This window comes from Balaenoptera ricei, chromosome 13 (genome assembly GCF_028023285.1).
Source record: "Balaenoptera ricei isolate mBalRic1 chromosome 13, mBalRic1.hap2, whole genome shotgun sequence".
In the NCBI taxonomy this organism is placed as follows: domain Eukaryota; kingdom Metazoa; phylum Chordata; class Mammalia; order Artiodactyla; family Balaenopteridae; genus Balaenoptera; species Balaenoptera ricei.
The window spans coordinates 31,945,519-31,969,471 of record NC_082651.1 but is presented as its reverse complement, the minus strand read 5'-3'; the positions used below and the strand labels follow the sequence as shown (position 1 = coordinate 31,969,471).

Below are 23,953 nucleotides of genomic sequence, written 5' to 3'. Positions count from 1 at the left end.
TTACGTTCTCACCAGCAGTGAGTCTTATTTGGTTTTACTATCTGCCTCAGCACTATGCAGGTACGTACAGGGAAGGAGAGACAGCTGTTATTCACTGAGATATTAGATGCCTGGCACTGTGAGAAAGCACTTTTCCTATGCTGTACTCTTTGATATTGGCAGCAACCTAAGAGCTAAGGTTGATATTGTTTCCATTTTACAAATGGGAAACCGAAGTCCACAAGCCTGAGATATCCTACCCACAACCCCATAGAACATGGCAGGGTGGGACCCAAGCCTTGGCAGCTCTGACTTGAAGGCCTGAACATTTTGCTTTTTCAGTACCACGTGCTGACCCCAACAGGCAGCTGTCTGACAAGTGAATTATTAAGTAGTGTAAAGCACTGTATTCCAGGAGAACCAGCTCTGTCTGCTGGGATGCAAGATTCGCCTCCAAGCCTCATTATGCCCCTATCACCAGCGGTCAGACCATACTTGACCAAATTCCAATACGTGACTAAGGCTCTGTTCTTTCTTCAAGATCCAGTTTAGTGCTACCTTCTCCATCAAGACTTCTGACCCCTCTCAACCAGATGGATCTTGTATCTGCTCCCTCTTTGAAGCCTTTGTACTTCTCATTAAGCACTTATATCACTGTTAATTTATTAGTTGCTTAGCAAGTAACTGTTAACTTATTACAGTTAAACAGTTACAAGTAACTGGATAAATTATTTTATTTTTCTATTGCCTATAGGAGCCTGATTATAATAGGTAATTATATTTTTGGAATCACTGTTATTCCCAGAGTTGTGGGATTTGAGAGCAGCATGTCAGTGAAATCCCATGCTTGCATTTATGAGGAACACTTGCCTAATAGACCAGCTCAGTCCAGAAATGGGCCAATGAAATGGAAGGTAGACAGTCAAGACTCATAGAGTTCCAGAAGCCTCAGAAAGAGAAGGAAAATGTCCTGGAAAGAACACCATCTCCCCTGATCTCTCATCGGGCCTCCCAGTAACCTAGCCTCAGGTCAATGCCCTGGTCTCCCACTGAGAACTCATCACTTAAAAGAGACGAATGAGAGGAAATAACAGCAAATTATTTCAAGGGGAAAGAAAGTGGACTAATAGGTCCTTGGCAGGATGTTCAGAAATCCTAGAACAATGATTCAGCTCTACAGAAATGGTTCTAATCTAACCTAACTTAACCTTTTAACAAATTTAGCAAAAGGGAGATGGTATCAGCACTCAAATTAGGATAACTCGAGCTGATTTTACAGATATAGATCACCAAAGGGCCTAATTATGAAGGTGTGGATGGGTAGAGGGGAACCAGGAGTGTTATTGCTCAGAGGCCTGAAGGGAGGTGGAGGGAGAGGTGACAGGAGTCTGACCCAGGAGTTGAGTAGCACAGACCACCCTGAGAGGTTCAGGGCCAAAGCCAGCCTAGGGGTCCTTGCAGGGAGGGGCCAGGAGAATAAACACCCCGGCCTCATTCTCCTGCTAGCCTCCCCCCTTCACACACACTGGCCAAACCCAAGTAGAAGCCAAGGGGAAGGGAGGACCTCTTGTTGGGTACATGGTAAGTCAGCCTCCAGGGCAGAGAGAAGAGTGGAGAAAGATGAAGGGTGACCTGGAGGGAACAATGGGAGACTGCTGGCACAGAGGATTATGAAAACAAGAACAGGCAAATCTGATGAATACAAACTTTGCTCATTGCACCCAATCAACCTAGAGAGTTGTGCTTTACTCAGTATTGTAACATGGAGTACAGATGGCATGTCAGTCAGCAAAACAAAGCCAGGAGCAGGGAAGCAGCTGCAACCCCAGCACAGGTTCCAGAGCAGAGGGATTGACTACTGTAGTTTGCAGACAAGTGGAAAGGTCATCAAGGGGAAAAGCAGAATGAGAATGGCAGCAGGAGGCCTGAAATAGCCTGTGAGCCATGAGGCTCCTTCTAAAAAGAAGGTACAAGGCTTAGGAGCAGTTCTTGTAGTTCTTCTGAGTGTGTGGTGGGGAGGGGAATAGGGGATTAAAGACCATTTCACTGTAGTTACAGCCTTAGTTGTTACCAAGACTGGGGAGAGGGGGATTAACAATGATTGCCTGGGTAAGAGAGCCCCCTCCCCTCACCTTATCCCAGAGACAGATGGCTTTTTACTTTAATATGTAACCCTTGACTAAGGAGCCAGATAAGGGTGTCCTACCAAACTGCATCCCTTCTCTGCCAGCACCAAAGTCTCTATAATTACTGGGGAGCTTTTGCTGGGGAGCCTTTAGGCTCTGAAGCAACCTGGTTAACTTAGGAACAAAGAACATTGTTCCTAAATTGGATCAATTTTTTTAGAGAAAAAGCTTGTGGTGCTTACGTTAACTTCTTTCCCAGGAAATGGCATTACTTTTTCTTTTTTCTTCTTCACCCAAAGGCTCACAAAGAGTTGAAAACATTATAAATAGTTACAGAAATAAACCCTTTCAAAACACTCTTCATAACAAACTAATAAACAGTTCAACTTCACCAGTAGTCTGACAACTCAAAATGGTGAAAATGTTGAAAAGTTAAAAGGCATTGTTGGCGAGTCTGCTGAGACTGGCACACTTGTGCCAATTACAAGTGCAAAATGGCACCTTTCTGGTATTAAAAAATTCATATCGTCTTCCCTAATAACTCCACTTCAGGGAAGCTATCCTAAAGAAAGAGACGTGTACAGAGATTTATTTGCAAAAGCAAAGTGAAAAATTGAAAGCAATGTTATTGTATAAAAATAGAATTACATATGTGATGTTTCATATTGATAAAAACATGTTTGAGAGTGATGGCAAGGGAAGAAGCAGTATGGAGTCATTAGAAGCATAGAATCAGGGGTCACTCAGGTAGATCTGAGTTTTAATTTTGACCACAAGCACTTTGAGCTTTAGGGAAGCTTTGACTCCCTAAGGTTCAGGGGAAAAGATGCCTTTATAATGGAGAGGTCTGGCAGGGGGTGGGGACCACCTTAATGAAGTGACCAAACTGTATCACCAATGATGAGGCCAAATGACATGATGTGCCTCCCAACAATATACAACTGGAAGGACACAAAATCTACTCTCATTCCCCCAAATTTTTAAACTGACTCGAATCATGAACAAACTCATTCTGAAATTCTGAAACACATCTAGGGTACTCGTCAAAGAATGTCAACATCACTTAAAAAAAAGAAAGAAAGAAAGAAAGAAAGATTGTTCTATGGGACTTCCCTGGCAGTCCAGTGGTTAAGACTTTGCCTTCCAATGCAAGGGGTGCAGATCTGATCCCTGGTTGGGGAGCTAAGATCCCACATGCCTTGTGGCCAAAAAACCAAAACATAAAACACAAGCAACATTGTAACAAATTCAATAAAGACCTTAAAAATGGTCCACATCAGGACTTCCCTGGTGGCACAGTGGTTAAGACTCTGTGCTCCCAATGCAGGGGGCCCAGGTTCGATCCCTGGTCAGGGAACTAGATCCCACAGGTATGCTGCAACTCAGGAGCCTGCGTGCCGCAACTAAAGAGCCACCTGCTGCAACTAAGACCCGGCACAACCAAATTAAATAAATAAATATTTAAAAAAATAAAAATACTTATGAATAAATATTTATAAAAAATGGTCCACATCAAAAAAAATTCTTAAAAAAAAAGATTGTTCTAGATTAAAGGAGACTAAGAGACGTGACAACTAAACACAATGTAGGGTGAAGTGTCATGAGGTCTGCAATTTACTTTCAAATATTTCAGAAAAGCAAGCAAATGTAGCAAAATGTTAACAAATGGTGAAATCACATGAAAGTCACATGGATGTTCATTGTATTATTTTCAATTGTTCTGTAGGTTTGAAACTTTTTGAAATAGAGTTCAGAGACTAAATTTGCTTCCTTGAAGGTGGTAAAATCTCTTGGGGTTGTAGAGAGGACTATATGAGGCAGTGCATATAAAGAGCTTAGCACAGCACATGCAAGAAATGCTAACGATGTGCTTTGGTACCTTATTAATGACCACAATGGAAATAAATATGTTTGTCCCCTAAGGATTTCTACCTCTCCATTCTCTATCATGGTGCAGGATCGCACGCCCCCACCCCTTTTGATGTTGGCATGGCCATGTGACTGGACAGTGAAACATGAGATAAGCGGTATCTGTCACTTCCACATGGGAGCTTTAAGAGCCACCATGTAACTCACAGCATGACTTCCAGCTGTGCAGTGACCCACAGAGCGCATGCTGACATAAAGCCTTCGGCTGACTGGATTCCTGAGTCACTGCAATGAGTCTTCCTACTGATTCACAGTGGCTATGTGGAGTGAGCAAGACACAGACTTTTGTCGTATGAAACCAATGAGCTTTAGGGACCCTAAATTACAGCCTAATCTAACCTAGGAGTCCAGAAACTACTGCCCTCTGGTCAAATCTTGCCCATCACTTATTTTTGTAAATAAAGTTTTACTGGGATACAGTTGTGTGTATCTTTTTTTTTTTTTTTTTTTTTTTATTTATTTATTTATTTATTTATTTATTTATTTATGGCTGTGTTGGGTCTTTGTTTCTGTGCGAGGGCTTTCTCTAGTTGTGGCAAGCGGGGGCCACTCTTCATCGCGATGCACGGGCCTCTCACTATCGCGGCCTCTCTTGTTGCGGAGCACAGGCTCCAGACGCACAGGCTCAGTAATTGTGGCTCACAGGCCCAGCTGCTCCGCGGCATGTGGGATCTTCCCAGACCAGGGCTCGAACCCGTGTCCCCTGCATTGGCAGGCAGATTCTCAACCACTGCGCCACCAGGGAAGCCCCCTGTGTGTATCATTTATATACCGTCTGTGGATGCTTCAGCACTACAACAGCAAGAGCTGAGTAGGTGCAGCAGACACCATATGGCCTGTAGAACTGCAAATACGTACTACCTTGTCCTTAACAGAAAAGTTTGCTGACCCCTAACCTACTCTATCTTGACTGACACAATCATATTTTAAGACAAAATAGAAAAAAAAAAAAAAACCCAAAGCATTTATAAAACATGACTTTTAGCTGTAAAACCTTGGGCAAGTTATTTATTACTTCTACAACCTTTTAGTTGCCTTTGTGTAAAATGGGAGTATTAACAGTATCTGCCTCATATGATGCTGTGATAATTAAATGAATTCTTGCATGTAAAAACTTGGAACCAGGAGGCTTGGAACAGCAATGCTGGAGTAGCCAGAAGTAAGTGCAGGAATATGAGCTGAGGGATATAAAGTCATGAAGACAAGAACTCAGTACATTGTAGACACCCAATAAATGTTAGCAATTATTCCACTTACATAAAAATAAAATATATTTGAACAGAAACAGAAGACTAGAAGACAATAACAAATAACAGTAACCATGGTTATCTTTTAAAATATTAAGAGATAGGATCAGGAATGGTTGTGTTTTTTTTTTCTTTGTTACCATTCTGTGTTTTAAAATTTTCTACAACAAACATAATAGATTTTATAATCCGGAAAAAATAATGAATGTTTTTTATAATTGCTGAAAATTTTTAATATTTCTGTCATTTCACAAAACATCTTTTGTTGACATTCTACAAATGATACCATCCAATAATGTCCCAATACTTTCTTCTTGTGAAGATAGTTTATATACCTGTAAAAATAAGAGACAGATTATGACATGCTGACATATTCATGTACTACTTTCATTTCACGAGCATGTATATGTGAATTTATTTATTACTCAATTATTGGGATAATGGTGTAAAATCACAATGTGATTAAAATATGGAAAGTAGATGACAATTCATCACTTACGTCAAAAGTTTCAATTGCAGTTATGGTGATAACTCTCTAAACATAGAAATACATTTGTACCAATTTTAAAAGCATACATATAGACATTAACTTCATAGTACATTTTACATTTCAAATGTACTGCGTAAGATATAGATATTTAAAATTATCTATTCTTTTAAAAAGAATGCATCAGGCTTCCCTGGTGGCACAGTGGTTAAGAATCCACCTGCCAAAGCAGGAGACACGGGTTTGAGCCCTGGCCCGGGAAGATCCCACATGCTGCTGAGCAAATAAGCCCGTGCACCACAACTACTGAAGCCTGTGCTCTAGAGCCCAAGAGCCACAACTACTGAGCCCGTGTGTCACAACTACTGAAGCCCGCGTGCCTAGAGCCCGTGCTCGGCAACAAGAGAAGCCACTGCAATGACAAGCCTGCGCACTGCAACGAAGAGTAGCCCCCACTTGCCGCAACTGCAGAAAGCCCGTGCGCAGCAACGAAGACCCAACGTAGCCACAAATAAATAAATTTATATATATAAAAAAAGAATGCATCAACTAAGTTTTTAATTATATGTTACATAAACCTGCATTTCCAATTCTTTGCATCTATAATTATTTTTCAAGTAACTTTTAATTACATTAACCTTTCTTAAAAGTTAAAAAAATATATAGAAGCATTGGTGTTCAATAAGCAAACAGTATTATTCCACATCTACCATGCTCTTTCTAAAAATACAGGCTTACAAACCTTTTTGACTTCTGTAATATTTGTTATTTCAGGGAGATTTTTGAGAGAAACTTGATGACCTTCTACCTGAGATATTAGGTATTCTTGATTTATTTGTTTTTCTCCCTCTTCAATATAAGCAATCAGAACTGAAGTGTCATTTGCCGAGATACCAAATTTTTTCAAGGCCTCTGAAATCTAAGGGGGAATAAAAAGACAATAAAACCAGTAGTTTCAAAATCTGAAATCTCTCCCCATTTTTGCTCTTTCCTGGTCAGATTCTTATTTTTCATATCCTAATAGTTTTCTCTGTCTACTGTTTTCCAACAATCCCTTCCTAATATCTACCAGCTCTGCCTCTTGAGTCCTCCCTGCTCAAAGCTGCGCCTCATTCCCATAGATTCAAGCCTGGACTTGGCACGGTGCACAAACACCCACTCCCCCTGGACCTAAGTGACCCTCTAGCCGTGCACTCCTGCCCTCTAGCCAGTCGGGACAGTTTGGGCCTCCCGTCATTTCATACTTTTTTGCCTGGGCTCACACTTTGCCCTCTGCCTGGAGTGCCCTCATCTTTCAAGGTCCAGTTCAAATGTCACTCCCCTTGCACTTTCCTCCTTACAGAATGAATTGCTTCTTTGTTCCCACAGATTTGCATTATTATTCCCATTATATCAATTATCTTAGAGCATTTGGACTTTGTCTTGTTCATCTGCCTTCCTCAGAAACATATTTGTTTCTTCTGCCCCTACAGCTGGAACAGGGTAGGGGACAGATGTTTATGAATTGTACAATCTCCTGAGTTATTTCAGTGATCTCAAAGAAACAATAGTTACCCAGTAATTTTCCCCCAGGTACTGGGGAATTCTATTACCACACATTTTATAAACTTTTCAAACATCTGTATTTTAAATTATGCCATGGGTTTCCTAACTTTTCTCTTGATGTCAGCACTTGATTGTGTTGTTAATAGTAGTAGTAATACTAAAACTTCGTCAGCAAAATTACATTTTTTTTTCAAATGTGCCCCAGGTAGAATGTTTTTAACTCAATAACTTTGATTACTATCAATATCTCAAACCACAAACTCTTCCTATGCACTGGGTGTGTGAGCATGTGTTAAAGGGCTCTTCTAGGTCCCAGGCAGGCTTCTGGTGTATGGAAAAGACATGGGTTCTATCCTCAAAGAGTTCATGGGGAGAACAAAAGATACACATGATAACACACAAATATCCATGCCTAATTTTTATCATTAGATTTAAATATAATTTAGAGTGATCTTCCCGACTCTATATGGTCAGGAAGGACAAATAAAACTATCCTCACTTAATTTAGCAAAACTTTAGTTTACTCATATGTGAAGTGACTCCAAAGCTTATTTGTCTAGTAAGAGGCAATGCTAAACCTCAACTCTCTGTCCAGCATTCTTTCTTCACTATCATTTCCGTTTGTTACTAACAACAGGCTCCAACCCAACACTGAGTACAAAGGCTACCATGACAAGGTCAAAAGATATAAAGTAAGCAAATTCCATATTAATTACATTGTTATTTGGGGAAAGATTGAAAATAATTTCAGTAGATAGAGTTCTTGTCTTCATTTTTCCCAGTTTGTAGAGGTGAACTGCTTTGTTTGCTGCCACAAGTATCTGAAATGGATCGACAATCTACCAAAGAGAACAAAAAGAATTACACACAGAGAATCTGGAGTACTCTGAAGACATATGCCCTATATCATGGTAACTCCAGTGTCAGGCTCTTTTACTTCATCACAATTCCTATGGACTACATTTTCAAAATTTTCAAAATCTCAAGGGCTTACGGTGTTTAGAAAAATCACAGAATTTTACAGCTGCAAGCAACTTAGATAAATAATAAAAAGTTTTGAAGCAACACTTATTGAGGGCTATTATTATGGGAAAGGCCTTTTCTCAACATTTTACCAAACCCCAAAGATATCAGAAGGAAAGAAATCATAAAGATCAGATCAGAAATAAATGAAAAAGAAATGAAGGAAACAATAGCAAAGATCAATAAAACTAAAAGCTGGTTCTTTGAGAAGATAAACAAAATTGATAAACCAGTAGCCAGACTCATCAAGAGAAAAAGGGAGAACACTCAAATCAATAGAATTAGAAATGAAAAAGGAGAAGTAACCACTGACACTGCAGAAATACAAACGATCATGAGAGATTACTACAAGCAACTCTATGCCAATAAAATGGACAACCTGGAAGAAATGGACAAATTCTTAGAAATGCACAACCTGCCGAGACTGAACCAGGAAGAAATAGAAAATATGAACAGACCGATCACAAGCACTGAAATTGAAACTGTGATTAAAAATCTTCCAACAGGGGCTTCCCTGGTGGTGCAGTGGTTGAGAATCTGCCTGCCAATGCAGGGGACACGGGTTCGAGCCCTGGTCTGGGAAGATCCCGCATGCCACGGAGCAACTGGGCCCATGAGCCACAATTACTGAGCCTGCGCGTCTGGAGCCCGTGCTCTGCAACAAGAGAGGCCGCGATGGTGAGAGGCCCGTGCACCGCGATGAAGAGTGGTCCCCCCTTGCCGCAACTAGAGAAAGCCCTCGCACAGAAACGAAGACTCAACACAGTCATAAATAAATAAATAAATAAATAAAAGAACGTGAATTTCTTTAAAAAAAAAAAAAAAAAATCTTCCAACAAAGAAAAGCCCAGGACCAGATGGCTTCACAGGAGAATTCTATCAAACATTTAGAGAAGAGCTAACACCTATCCTTCTCAAACTCTTCCAAAATATTGCAGAGGGAGGAACACTCCCCAACTCATTCTACGAGGCCACCATCACCCTGATACCAAAACCAGACAAAGATGTCACAAAGAAAGAAAACTACAGGCCAATATCACTGATGAACATAGATGCAAAAATCCTCAACAAAATACTAGCAAACAGAATCCAACAGCACATTAAAAGGATCATACACCATGATCAAGTGGGGTTTATTCCAGGAATGCAAGGATTCTTCAATATACGCAAATCAATCAACGTGATACATCATATTAACAAATTGAAGGAGAAAAACCATATGATCATCTCAATAGATGCAGAGAAAGCTTTTGACAAAATTCAACACCCGTTTATGATAAAAGCCCTGCAGAAAGTAGGCATAGAGGGAACTTTCCTCAACATAATAAAGGCCATATATGACAAACCCACAGCCAACATTGTCCTCAATGGTGAAAAACTGAAACCATTTCCACTAAGATCAGGAACGAGACAAGGTTGCCCACTCTCACCACTATTATTCAACATAGTTTTGGAAGTTTTAGCCACAGCAATCAGAGAAGAAAAAGAAATAAAAGGAATCCAAATTGGAAAAGAAGAAGTAAAGCTGTCACTGTTTGCAGATGACATGATACTATACATAGAGGATCCTAAAGATGCTACCAGAAAACTACTAGAGCTAATCAATGAATTTGGTAAAGTAGCAGGATACAAAATTAATGCACAGAAATCTCTTGCATTCCTATACACTAATGATGAAAAATCTGAAAGTGAAATTAAGAAAACACTCCCGTTTACCACTGCAACAAAAAGAATAAAATATCTAGGAATAAACCTACCTAAGGAGACAAAAGACCTGTATGCAGAAAATTATAAGACACTGATGAAAGAAATTAAAGATGATACAAATAGATGGAGAGATATACCATGTTCTTGGATTGGAAGAATCAACATTGTGAAAATGACTCTACTACCCAAAGCAATCTACAGAGTCAATGCAATCCCTATCAAACTACCACTGGCATTTTTCACAGAACTAGAACAAAAACTTTCACAATTTGTATGGAAACACAAAAGACCCCGAATAGCCAAAGAAATCTTGAGAAAGAAAAATGGAGCTGGAGGAATCAGGCTCCCTGACTTCAGACTATACTACAAAGCTACAGTAATCAAGACAGTTTGGTACTGGCACAAAAACAGAAACATAAATCAATGGAACAGGATAGAAAGCCCAGAGATAAACCCACGCACATATGGTCACCTTATCTTTGATAAAGGAGGCAAGCATATACAGTGGAGAAAAGACAGCCTCTTCAATAAGTGGTGCTGGGAAAACTGGACAGCTACATGTAAAAGTATGAAATTAGAACACTCCCTAACACTATACACAAAAATAAACTCCAAATGGATTAAAGACCTAAAAGTAAGGCCACACACTATCAAACTCTTAGAGGAAAACATAGGCAGAACACTCTATGACATAAATCACAGCAAGATCCTTTTTGACCCAACTCCTAGAGAAATGGAAATAAAAACACATATAAACAAATGGGACCTAATGAAACTTAAAAGCTTTTGTACAGCAGAGGAAACCATAAACAAGACCAAAAGACAACCCTCAGAATGGGAGAAAATATTTGCAAATGAAGCAACTGACAAAGGATTAATCTCCAAGATTTACAAGCAGCTCATGCAGCTCAATAACAAAAAAACAAACAACCCAATCCAAAAATGGGCAGAAGACCTAAACAGACATTTCTCCAAAGAAGATATACAGATTGCCAACAAACACATGAAAGAATGCTCAACATCATTAATCATTAGAGAAATGCAAATCAAAACTACAATGAGGGGCTTCCCTGGTGGTGCAGTGGTTGAGAATCTGCCTGCCCATGCAGGGGACACGGGTTCGAGCCCTGGTCTGGGAAGATCCCACATGCCGCGGAGCAACTAGGCCCGTGAGCCACAACTACTGAGCCTGCGCGTCTGGAGCCTGTGCTCCGCAACAAGAGAGGCCGCGATAGTGAGAGGCCCATGCACTGCGATGAAGAGTGGCCCCCCCCTTGCTGCAACTGGAGAAAGCTCTCACACAGAAACTAAGACCCAACACAGCCAAATAAATAAATAAATAAATAAATAATAATTAAAAAAAAAAAAACTACAATGAGTTATCATCTCACACCGGTCAGAATGGCCATCATCAAAAAATCTAGAAACAATAAATGCTGGAGAGGGTGTGGAGAAAAGGGAACCCTCTTGCACTGTTGGTGGGAATGTAAATTGATACAGCCACTATGGAGAACAGTATGGAGGTTCCTTAAAAAACTAAAAATAGAACTACCATACGACCCAGCAATCCCACTACTGGGCATATACCCTGAGAAAACCATAATTCAAAAAGAGTCATGTACCAAAATGTTCATTGCAGCTCTATTTACAATAGCCAGGACATGGAAGCAACCTAAGTGTCCATCATCGGATGAATGGATAAAGAAGATGTGGCACATATATACAATGGAATATTACTCAGCCATAAAAAGAAACGAAATGGAGTTATTTGTAGTGAGGTGGATGGAGTTAAAGACTGTCATACAGAGTGAAGTAAGTCAGAAAGAGAAAAACAAATACAGTATGCTAACACATATATATGGAATCTAAGGAGGAAAAAAAAAAAAAGGTCATGAAGAACCTAGTGGCAAGACGGGTATAAAGACACAGACCTGCTAGAGAATGGACTTGAGGATATGGGGAGGGGGAAGGGTAAGATGTGACAAAGAGAGAGAGTGGCATGGACATATATACACTACCAAACGTAAAATAGATAGTTAATGGGAAGCAACCGCATAGCACAGGAGATCAGCTCAGTGCTTTGTGACCACCTAGAGTGTGGGATAGGGAGGGCGGGAGGGAGGGAGATGCAAGAGGGAAGAGATATGGGAACATATGTATATGTATAACTGATTCACTTTGTTATAAAGCAGAAACACACCATTGTAAAGCAATTATACTCCAATAAAGATGTTAAAAAAAAAAAAACATTTTACCTTCATTTTCTATACTTCTCAAAACTACCCTATGATATCTGTATCATTATTCACATGCAATAGATGAGGAAACCAAGGCAATGAATGAGCTGGAATTCCAGTTCTGTCACTTACCACCGAGGGAACCTGGGCAAATTCCTTAGTGTTTTATCTGTAGAAGCAGATAATCACCATACTTACTTCACAGGGTTGTTGTGAAGATTAAGTGAGTTAGCGGTATATGTAAAGAACTTAGAACAATGCCAGGAACCAAATAAGCACTATATAAAGGTTGGCTACCACTTGCTCAAAGTCATAATAAATGGCATATCTGGGATTTAAGTCCTGCTGATTCTACCACTATGCAATGCCTCCTTTACAGAGATTTTCTAGTTCAGAAGAGAAGATGGAGATCCAGGCATCTGTCATCACATCAGAGCTAGACGACCTTTCACATCTCCAAGGGCAGGCCCTGGCACTTCAGCTTCTATTCACTGTTAAATTCAAGGCTGGCCAAATCTGATTCCACTCTACAGCTTGGACAAGAACTTTTTACCTGAAGATAACAATTTTAGGCCCACCTATAACGTCATGAAAAATCATCATATTCTTAAACTCCCCATATAGTTCACTCATTCCCATGAGTACTTACCACGGTAGGATTTATTAATGAGCCATCAATGGCACCTTCCATGGCCTTTTTTCTCAAGTCTCCAGCATTTTTTACATCTTTAAATAACAGAAGGGTCATCCTGTATTCGGGAAATAGGTCCAGCTGATGTGTCAACTGCATTTCATCGATAAGCAGGATTCTATTGCACAAGACCAAAAGACCAAAAGTTAACAACTGTAAGTCACTAACAAACAAATATCCTTACTAACAATTAAATATATTAAAGTAACTTTAATAATAAGATGTAGAACTGTTAAACTAGAAAAATCCACCCCAAAACATTTGGCATTCTCATGAGACACTGTCTTCCTAACCCTGCTCGAGCTGTTTCTAGCTTCCTTTGCCATTCCTGGGAAAGGATCAAGGTTGACACCTGGCCCCCTGGCAGTGCAGATAAGGCAGGCTCTGATGCATGCAAGAAGGGCAGCTTCCCAACAGACAACTAGGAGCAGAAAACCAAAAATTTTTTAGACCACAGGTTACTTATAGCATTAAGGAAACCTCACTCTAACTTGGTCTTTTTAGCTTTCTGATCTCACCATTTATTTATATTTTAGCAGAACCTAGGCACAAATATAAAGAAAATAATCTTATAGAAGAAAGTATGACACAACTCAAAGATATTCATTTCACACATGGGAATTTAGCCAAGAGGGTACAATTCTTAAATAATAATACTGACCCTTTATAGACATAAATTTAACAAGAAAAGGACATAAAAGACAAATAACTGGAAAGACATAATCTATCTTTGAAATGGAAAAACTAAGCACTGCAAAAATCTGATCTTTAAAACAATTTCAATTAAAGTCCCAGCGAGATATTTGGGTGAGGCAATTTTTTTTTTTTTAATTTATTTATTTATTTATTTATGGCTGTGTTGGGTCTTCGTTTCTGTGCGAGCGCTTTCTCTAGTTGTGGCAAGCGGGGGCTACTCTTCATCACGGTGCGCGGGCCTCTCACTATCACGGCCTCTCTTGTTGCGGAGCACAGGCTCCAGACGCGCAAGCTCAGTAGTTGTGGCTCACGGGCCCAGTTGCTCCGCGGCATGTGGGATCTTCCCAGACCAGGGCTCGAACCCGTGTCCCCTGAATTGGCAGGCAGATTCTCAACCACTGCGCCACCAGGGAAGCCCAGGTGAGGCAATTTTATAGGTTCATTTTATCCTTTTACCTAGGAGGTTCCATTGCTAGCATTTTTCTTTAGGAATAAATTGGCAATCTGAGGATTTATGTAATAAGATGTCCTTCTCATCATCCTAAGAGTAAAAAGTTGAAAACCTACCTAACTAGTAACAGGGGATTGGTTTTTACTAAACAACCACTAAAAACTAGTCTTGAAGAGTAGTTAAGGATGTGTAAATATAGCAATAAATAGCATTAAGTACTTCACATCTGACTGGAAAACAAAACACAAAATGTGACATAAATTGTGGGGTTTTTAAAAGGTACACAAAAAGAAAAAATATTGAAAGAAAAATACAACAAAAAGTTATCCTTGGGCTTCCCTGGTGGCGCAGTGGTTGAGAATCTGCCTGCCCATGCAGGGGACACGGGTTCGAGCCCTGGTCTGGGAAGATCCCACATGCCGCGGAGCAGCTAGGCCCGTGAGCCACAACTACTGAGCCTGCGCGTCTGGAGCCTGTGCTCCGCAACAAGAGAGGTCGCGATAGTGAGAGGCCCGCGCACCGCGAAGAAGAGTGGCCCCCGCTTGCCACAACTAGAGAAAGCCCTTGCACAGAAACGAAGACCCAACACAGCCAAAAATAAATAAATAAACAAATGTGGGGTTTAAAAAAAAAAGTTAGCCTTGACTTGCTGGAATTACATCCGATCTTTTCTGTTACAATCAGGAAAGAATAAAATTTGTGAATAATGTCGTAGCACACAGCAGTTCAACCTTTATTATCATGATAACGTCCAATGGAAAAAGAATAGATACAGACAGAATGTATACCCAATTATACAAAAAGATGCACTCAGAAAGCAAAAACATAAAGGAAGCACACCAAAATACGGCCATCTTGGATAGTAGAATTGCAGGTAATTTTTATTGTTTTCTATAAAAAATATTTTTGTGTGTATGTTCTGAATTTTCTGGAGTGTGCACACAAAATATAACGAGTACATATAACCAGGGAGGAAAAAATTTTTTGTGGTTTTTGTTTTTACACTAGGGGAAAAAGGCCCCCTAGCAAACGTCAAAATGGTTTGTTTTGTTTTATATAATTCACTCAGGTCAGAAACTTCGAATCATCGTTGGATACTAACCTCTCACTCAAATCCCATATCTAATCCAAAAGTCTTGTCAATTTTTAAGTATCATCTTGACAGCTCCAATTCTCTCCTATACCCACTGCCTCCACCGTAGGCCACCATCTCTCATCTACATCTGTGACCTCCTAGAAGTGGTCGCCTCACAATTCCTGCCCTCCTATCATCCAACCTCCACCCACGGGCGTTCCAAACTCTATGATCTGGGCCCTTCCTCCCTCTTCGGCTTCCTAGCGCACCCCTCCCCTGATCGCGCTCATTCTGCCACCACCGCACTTGACTTCTCAGCTTCAAGTCACCAAGCTCCCGCCCCCGCGCGCCCTCTAGGACAGGCAGTTCCCCTGATGCAATCCTCCCTCCCTTCAACTCGCCGGTAAGAGTCCATTTACCAGCGCGCCCAGAACCCAGGACTGGCTCCCTATTCCACGAGCTCCTCTGTCACAACTTTGGTGAGTCGCGGCCTTATCAGGGTGATGTATCGTCAGCTGATACATCAGGGAGAGACTAAGCCGATCACTGCCAGGCTGCATCCCAGGGCCGGGCCTCGGGAGGCGCTCGATAAACGAGGACGCCGAGAATCACATCCGTTGTCTAGAAAATGGGTGCCGGGACTGCGTCTTCCGTTCCCGCCCGGCCAGCTCTTGCTCGGCGGGGACTCACCGTCGCCCCCCTGTTCTTCTCGTAAGATCTTCCCCACGGAAACAAAGCTCTGAACTTCCGGAAGATCAACCTCAGCTGCGCCCCTTCTCCGCCCTCCTGGCACACCCTTCTTCCCCGGCTTGAATCGCATCAGCGGACGCGAAGGAGAGCCGGGGCTCCGTCCACCACTTCCGGCGAGGGAGGAGGGGAGACTCCTCGGGCGGGGCCGGAAGCTGAGGGTTGGGTATGGGTCTTCTCCCGGTCCTTAAGCACCTTGGCCTTGGACGAGACGTCCTCAGTTTCTTCCCGTGCAAAGTATTGGCTCCAATGAGCTCTACGTACGTCTCCGCTGCTCGAGATTCAACAGTTCTTTTTCGAGGCAGGCGGGATTCAGTTTGCTTCTTGTTCTGGGTACGCTCACTGGGGAAGGATCTCCTGGAGCCGAACGCAGTCGGCGACCTACCTGAGGTATTTCAGAGAGAGGTGACAGTACGTTAATGGAATCAACCTCTTCATCCAGCAGGCTCACAAATTTGACTTGTCATCCTTAAGTGTATCAGCCTCCAAAAGAGGAGGTAATCCGCTGAACAGGCTGTAGAGAATTATTTTCCATGTTTTTTATGCTTGGGGCTCATGTTGGTCAATACTTTTCTTTAAACAAAAAGACAGGTAAATAACAAATAGGGTGGATATATGCTATGGAGAAAAAACCAGAGGAAACGGGGTAATGTCAGGCCATGGGTATTACTATTTTAAATAGGATGGTTAAGAAAGATCTCTCCAAAAAGGGCCATTTGAACAGTGACTGGAGGAGGTCTGGAAGCAAGTTCTGTGTGTATTTGAAGAGCAGCATTCCAGGCAACAAAGGGTGTTCAAAGGCTGAGACAGATATGGCCTTAGCCTATTTAAGAAAGAGCAAAGAACCTTGTGGCTTGAGCACAGTGGGAGTATATATGAAAAAAAAAATTGTTCTGACAGAAAACTGGTATCCAGATTATGTAAAGAACTCCAACTCAAAAATTATGAGACAACCTAATTAAGAATAGGAGACATTTTTGAACACACTTCACAAAAGATATATGAAAGGCCAATAAAAACTTGAAAAAATGCTCAACATCATTAGTCATCAGGGAAATACAAATTAAAAACATAATGAGATACTACTACATACCCGTAAGATGACTAAAATTTAAAAGACCTTACAATTTTTAAATACCAAGTGTTGTCATACATGCAGAACTGGAACCCTCACACGTTGCTAGTCTGAGTATAAAATAGTATAACCACTTTGGAAAAGAGGTTGGCAGTTTCTTAAAAAATTAAATGTATTCTTACCATACCCAGCAGTTTCACTCCTTGGCATTTACCCAGAAGTGAAAACGTGTCCACACAAAGGCTTGAACGTGAATGTTCATAGCAACTTGACTCATAATAGCCCCAAACTGGAAACAACCCAATGCCCAACAACACATCAATGGATAAACAAATTGTGGTAAATTTACGTCATGAAATACTATCCCGTAATAAAAGGAATGAACATACTTGCAACATGGATGAATCTAAAAACATGCTCAGCAAAAAAGCAAGAAACTAAAATTATGTTACTGTATGATTCCATTTCTATAAAACTATAGGAATTGCAAATTTATTCTAGAGTGACTGAAAGCAAATTAGTGGTTGTTAGGAATGGGCAAGTGGGAGACACTGACTGAAAAGAACCCCCAAGGGAACCTTTGCAGTGAAGCCAATGTTCTATATCTTGATGTGGTGTTAGTTAAAAGGGAGTATGAATTTGTCAAAATTCATCAAATTATGTACTTTTAAAGAGTACATTTTATAAAATTATGCCTCAGTAAAGTCAATTAAAAAATAGACATAGAAAAAAAAAAGTTGTCCCAGTTCAGTGACTTGTCTGTGACCACCAAAAGCTGGGAACAACCCAAATGTTCATCAAGTGAATGGACAAACTATATCCATACAATGGAATACAACTTGGCAGTAAAAAGGAAATCAACTATTGCTACATAAAATAACATGGATAAATCTCAAAATAGTCATGCTGAAAGAAAAAAGCCAGACATAAAAATAGTGTATACTGTATGACTCCATTTATATAAAACTAATTTATAGTGACAAAGCAAATCACCGGTGGCTCAGGTAGGGGGCCTGGGGTGGAAAAGGCGAATTACAAAGGGGCACTAGGAAACTTTGGGGTAATATCAATAGATGTGTTCTATCTTAATTGTGGTAATGGTCTCATGGATGTATACATGTCAAATTTATAAACCTGTTCACTTTAACAGTTGTACAGTGTATCATATGTCAATTATATCTCTAAAGCTGTTTTAAAAATCATGAGACAACACTACATCTGTATTAGAACAGCTCAAAGAAATGAAAAAACTGACAATATAAGTGCTGGTAAGAATGTGAGCAACTGGAACCATTCCTGTGTCATGTGAAAATAACCCCCCAAATGAAACCTGTACTTCTTTTTATTTATTTATTTATTTTTTAACTTTTGGCTGTGTTGGGTCTTCGTTTCTGTGTGAGGGCTTTCTCCAGTTGCGGCAAGTGGGGGTCACTCTTCATCGCGGTGCGCGGGCCTCTCACTATCGCGACCTCTCTTGTTGCGGAGCACAGGCTCCAGACGCACAGGCTCAGTAATTGTGGCTCACGGGCCTAGCTGCTCCACAGCATGTGGGATCCTCCCAGACCAGGGCTCGAACCCATGTCCCCTGCATTGGCAGGCAGACTCTCAACCACTGCACCACCAGGGAAGCCCCGAAACCTGTACTTCTTGATAAACTGTTAAAAAGGTATAAATATTTGTAGGATCTCAATGTCAAGTCAGTGGAACAGCTCTGGTACTTCTTGGTCTCATATGCGTGGTTGAAAAATTAACAGCTATGACTGCCAGATTTATTAACAAATAATTTATGAATTTTATTATTTTTAAATTTTATTTATTTATTTTTAGATGCATTGGGTCTTCATTGCTGCACACAGGCTTTCTCTAGTTGTGGCGAGCAGGTGCTACTTTTTGTTGCAGTGTGTGTGCTTCTCATTGCGAGTTGTGGCCTGATATGTAGCATTTCCTCCAACTCTAACATGGAGGGATGGCTGAGAATGGAGAGGGCTTGGTATGGAGGCCCAGAGTTTAACTTGGGCTCTAGTCAGCTTAGAGAGTGCTAATTAGGTTTGCTGGCAAAGGCAAAACAGGGGAGTGTGGTCCAGGTGGCAGATGGCACCTTCAGGGAGGAGGAGGAGGTTGAGGGAATCTGAGACCATTCTTAGAACCTATGTTTCACATAACAGGAGATATAAATGAAATAAATGCTAAATAGTGATACAAGGTACCTTGTAGAAAAAGGAGTAATTCAGTAGGGGGTAGGGTTGGGAGAGAAGGCTTTACTGAGGAGAGGGGGCTTCAAGAATGATTTGTTCACAGAGGCTATAGGAGAGCCATTATAGCCAAGGGAACAACCTGAAAGACAAAGATACCGTGGCATAAACATGTATAATGTTGTGGTCAGGAAACGGCTGGCACACTGAAGAATGGAGTGGAACACAGCAGAGGCTTTGAAAAGTCAGCTGGGAGTCAGATCACACAGGGCCCTGACAAGGAGTTGGAAATGGATTCTGAAGGCCGTAAGCCATTAAAGATTTCCAAGAGGGGAATAACATTAACGAGCTTGTTTTAGGACATAATTCTGGGGCAGTTGTTAGAATTACATTAGAAAGGTGGTTCAGACAGGATCTAGATAGGGCCTACCTCCATAGCAGGAGTGTTTGTAGTTGATTTTGTGGGTCCAAATCATGACTTAGGGCACTGAATGGCCTACACTCTTGGGACATGATGCATAAAAATCAAGCTTACCAGACTGAGGTTAAACCCAAAACCAATTTAATTGGCAAAGTCTCATTACACTGGCTAGATTGAACTCATGCCTATATCTCTACTCTTTACTCAAACCCTACCAAGAAGATAAGACTCCTAAAGATTAAGAACTCACAAGAGAATGGGAGGGATGATGAATGGTAGACAAGAGAGAGAAAGAGAGAGAGAGAGCAATAAAAATTTCAGATATTAACTCTCAGAATGGAGAAAAATAAAACCTAATCGTGTGCAGCAAGGGGAAGCTAAACAAAAAAGTCAAGGTGACTGACCACCTTATTACAAGTCTACCATACACTTCCATCAGCTCTGAGTGCCTCAATCTTAAGTACTAAATGACAGGCAAAGATCACCAGATATTTCAAGATCACATCTAACAGGAGAGAAAGGCATCAACAAACAGGAAAAAACAAAAAACAAAAACAGCTGACACAGGGAACAGAAGAAACTTAAAAATTGATAACTTTAGAGAGAGAAAAGATAATGCATTCATTTAAAAAAATAAAAGAATGAAGTACCTGGGAAAAAAACCATTCAGAAAAGAAGAGCTAGTAGCTCTTGGAGATCAAAAACATATAGCAGGGGGCTTCCCTGGTGGCGCTGTGGTTAAGAATCCGCCTGCCAATGCAGGAGACACGGGTTCGAGCTCTGGTCCGGGAAGATCCCACATGCCGCGGAGCAACTAAGCCCGTGCACCACAACTACTGAGCCCACGCACCGCAACTACTGAAGCCCGCGTGCCCTAGAGCCCGTGCTCGGCAACAAAAGAAGCCACCACAATGAGAAGCCCGTGCACCACAACGAAGAGGAGCCCCCGCTCCCCGCAACTAGAGAAAGCCTGCGTGCAGCAACAAAGACCCAATGCAGCCAAAAATAAATAAATTTATTAAAAAAAAAAAATAGCAGAAAAAATATGTATATAATATGTAGCAGAAAACCTAAACAATCAACAGAAGGGTGGAAATAAAGCTGAGAAAATTCTTGTGATTTAAAAAAAAGAAGAAAGGAAAGATTAAAAATGGAAAATAAAAGAAAAAATATAATTAACTTAGAGGTACATTTCAGAAAATCCAATAGTCAACTAATAGAAGTTCCCCAAAAAGAAAATAGAGAAGATAAAGTGAAAAGAAAATTTCCCAGAACTGATGCATATAGCCTGCCAGACTGGAAGACCTCACTTAGTATCTAGCATTATGAATTTAAAAAATACCCACACTAAGTCATATCATGAACTTTCAGGACACCTGGAACAAAGATCCTAAAGCTTGCAGAAAGAAAAATTACAGGTCACAAATAAAAGTTCTGGAATCAGAATAGCACAAGGCTTCAAACAGCAACAATGAACTATGGAAAACAATGAATAAATGCATTTTAAAGTGCTTACCTACAATTGTACAGTCTATCAAACTATCAATGCAGTGGAAGAATAAAATAAACCCATTTCAGACATGCAAAAGCCTCAAAAAATTTACATCCCATTAATCCTTGGGAAACCATGGAAGGATATGCTCCACCAAACAGGAAAGTAAACCATGAACGCAGCAGCTGTGGATCCAGGAAACAGAAGAGGGGCACAAGAAAGGACCAGGGTGAAGGCAAAGAGAAATCTCAGGGCAAGAGCTATGCCCCAGGTGTAGAGAACAACCAACGTGCCTGTCATGTGTTGAGCTGTGCTCCTGCAAAAGTCGTATGTTGAAGTTGTCCTAACCACCTGGACTTCAGAATGTGACTGTACTTGGAGATGGCGTCTTTAAAGAGGTAAGTTTAAAGTGAGGTCATTAGGGTGGGCACTAATCCAATATGACTGGTATCCTTATAAGAAAAGGAAATCTGGACGTAGACACAGAGGGAAGACCATGTGAAGACCAAGGGAGAAGATGGCCATTTACAAGTCAAGGAGAGAGGCCTCAGAAGAAACCAGCCCTGCCAACACCTTGATCTTGGACTTCTGGCCTCCAGTACTGTGAGAAAATAAACATCTGTTGTTTAAGCCACCCAGTCTGTGGTACTTTTTAATGGCAGCCCTGGCAAACTAAAAACAGTGCCCAACCTAGAACAGGTCAAGAACAAGTCCAATCAATCCAGGAAAGATTTCAAACAAAAAAGAATCTGATGTGTTTACCCTATCCACACTGAGAAATGTTACAGTGGTGTTAGAGATTTGGAGGACGAATTAGTGATAGGTTCATAGGAAAAGACACAAACAAAAATGAAGGGGACAAAATGGTGTAAGAATGGAGACATACTCGTACATGATGGTTCAGAGGTGAATGATACTTACCTAGCAAATAACATAAACTTAGAATATTGATTTAACCAAAAGTTGGGAAATAACTATCCTGAAAAGATGAGGGGAACAGAAGTGTGTATGTGGACAGATGATGTGAAAGAGCTAAATTCTCATCTTCCACAGTAGGAAGTCAATAGATAGTATCAGAAACTGAAAAATCAAGATGTGGTAATATAAGCCTAGTATTTAAATATGGAGGCAAATATTAGAAAATAATGCTAAAATACTTAAAGTGGTTGCCTTTGGGTAGAAAATAATGCAAAAATACTTAAAGTGATTACCCTTGGGGAGTGACAATCAGGGGATAGGGCAGGGGTGCTGATGGGAAGACTACTCTTTTTCATGGAAATCTCGGTAGAACTATTTGAATTTTAAACTATTGGGTTGGCCAAAAAGTTTGTTTGGGTTTTCCGTAACATCCTGCAGAAAAACCCAAACGAACTTTTTGGCCAACCCAATACTTATCTGTGTTTTTTTAATAAAAATAAAAAATTTAAAAGCTTAAACAGACCACTAAAGACCTTTAAAAAAGGTTGCTCGTCCCTTTAGCCAGAGGACTTTCAGTGGTGTGATGTGAGCAGAAGCCGGAAACACAGTGTGTTGAAGAATAAATGAGACACGAGATAGCAAAAGGAGACTGGTTTTCAATAAGCTGTTGATAAATGAAATGGGATGGGGACAAAGAGGACAACATGATCAAAGAAGGTTTTCAAAGGTGGCAGTGCTTAAGATGACACTTCTGCTGGCAATGTCCTCCTCAGAAACTGCTTGCCAAGGAATTCCTTAAAACTATTAGATTAGCTGGACTCCCATGCCTGTCCTTGGGTGGTTCTTTTTTTGCCTCACCAGTTGTCTTACTGCTCCAGTATCTTTCCAAGGGAGAGTTCACGATGTATGCGAAGGAACAATTCCACAGTGCAGCCTTCTGGCAAGAAGAACTCTTGTATCTCTGTTAAATGTGGTGGGCAGAAAAAAACTTTCTGAGCCACCACCTAGATGAAAGGTAGCAACCTGACTGAGCTCATCAGACACAGACCAGGGAGTAGCTGAGTTAGAGCACTTCCTTAGGGTCAGGTTCCACATGATGTTCATTTATAACACAGAACAGAGAAAACAACTATCATATGCAGTATCAGACTTTCCATGATACAACGCTTCAAAATCAGAGGCTTAAACAATGAAGCCAATTTGCCCAAGTATTCATCAAATATTTACCAAGGCTTATGATGTCATGACAGTTAGACCCTTTCTTGAGCAAACAAAGGTTTCTGGCTTCCTCTGCAACTAAAAATAATTAACACCTCCCACATGATCCAGGTGTGTGTTCCAGAGGTAAACTAGCAGAAGGGGCAACTTAGAAAAAGTCAAGGTCAAGGCACGATTCCACTGTGAGAGGCAAGTGGAGAAAGACTACAGCAGGTTACGTTCAACAAGGAAGCAACAACACAAGGAGCCACGCAAGTCTCCCCAGATATTCCAGGCTTTAAATGTCGCACCCTATTCTGTTCATCAAGCAACATTTATAGTCTATAAGAGTTTTCAAGTTTTCTGAGTAGCTCCACCCAGTTGATAACAATTACCCTGTCAGGTAAATTACCCAGCATTTAGCATTTACGTTTATCAATTGGTCTCTCCTGCTCAATTGACAATCAACCCCTAACAGTTTATCTAGTGTTAGATGGCGTATCTGACAATTCAGTGAAAGGAAGTTGGTCAAATCCAACAATAGACTGCCAAAAGAAAGAAAGAAATGTCTAATCACAAAAATACTACAACTAATTACAAATAGTGATTAGGTTCTAAAGAGATTATCTCCTAGGTAGATTTTAATAGAAATCTTGAACAGTTTGGGGGGGGGAAGATACCCTGATGACTGGGTAATAACAGAACATGACAAAAACAC

The 23,953-nt window shown here is 40.7% G+C and overlaps 1 protein-coding gene across 2 annotated transcripts; it reads right to left on the bottom strand.

Annotated features, from left to right (window-relative positions):
- Window positions 1-5,499: 5,499 nt before the first annotated feature.
- On the bottom strand, window positions 5,500-16,048 carry TPRKB (TP53RK binding protein). Of its 2 annotated transcripts, none has more exons than XM_059942693.1 (5): window positions 15,884-16,048; window positions 12,930-13,089; window positions 8,030-8,152; window positions 6,511-6,687; window positions 5,500-5,616 (listed from the first exon to the last, which is right to left on the bottom strand). In XM_059942693.1, exons 2-5 carry the CDS (start codon window positions 13,068-13,070, stop codon window positions 5,530-5,532), a joined length of 528 nt encoding a protein of 175 aa, XP_059798676.1. In that variant the 5' UTR covers window positions 13,071-13,089; window positions 15,884-16,048; the 3' UTR covers window positions 5,500-5,529. The 2 variants fall into 2 exon arrangements, with proteins under 2 accessions (XP_059798676.1, XP_059798675.1); XM_059942692.1 differs by lacking the exon at window positions 15,884-16,048 and adding an exon at window positions 15,613-15,877 and having other exon boundaries at window positions 5,501-5,616.
- Between the last annotated feature and the right edge of the window lie 7,905 nt (window positions 16,049-23,953).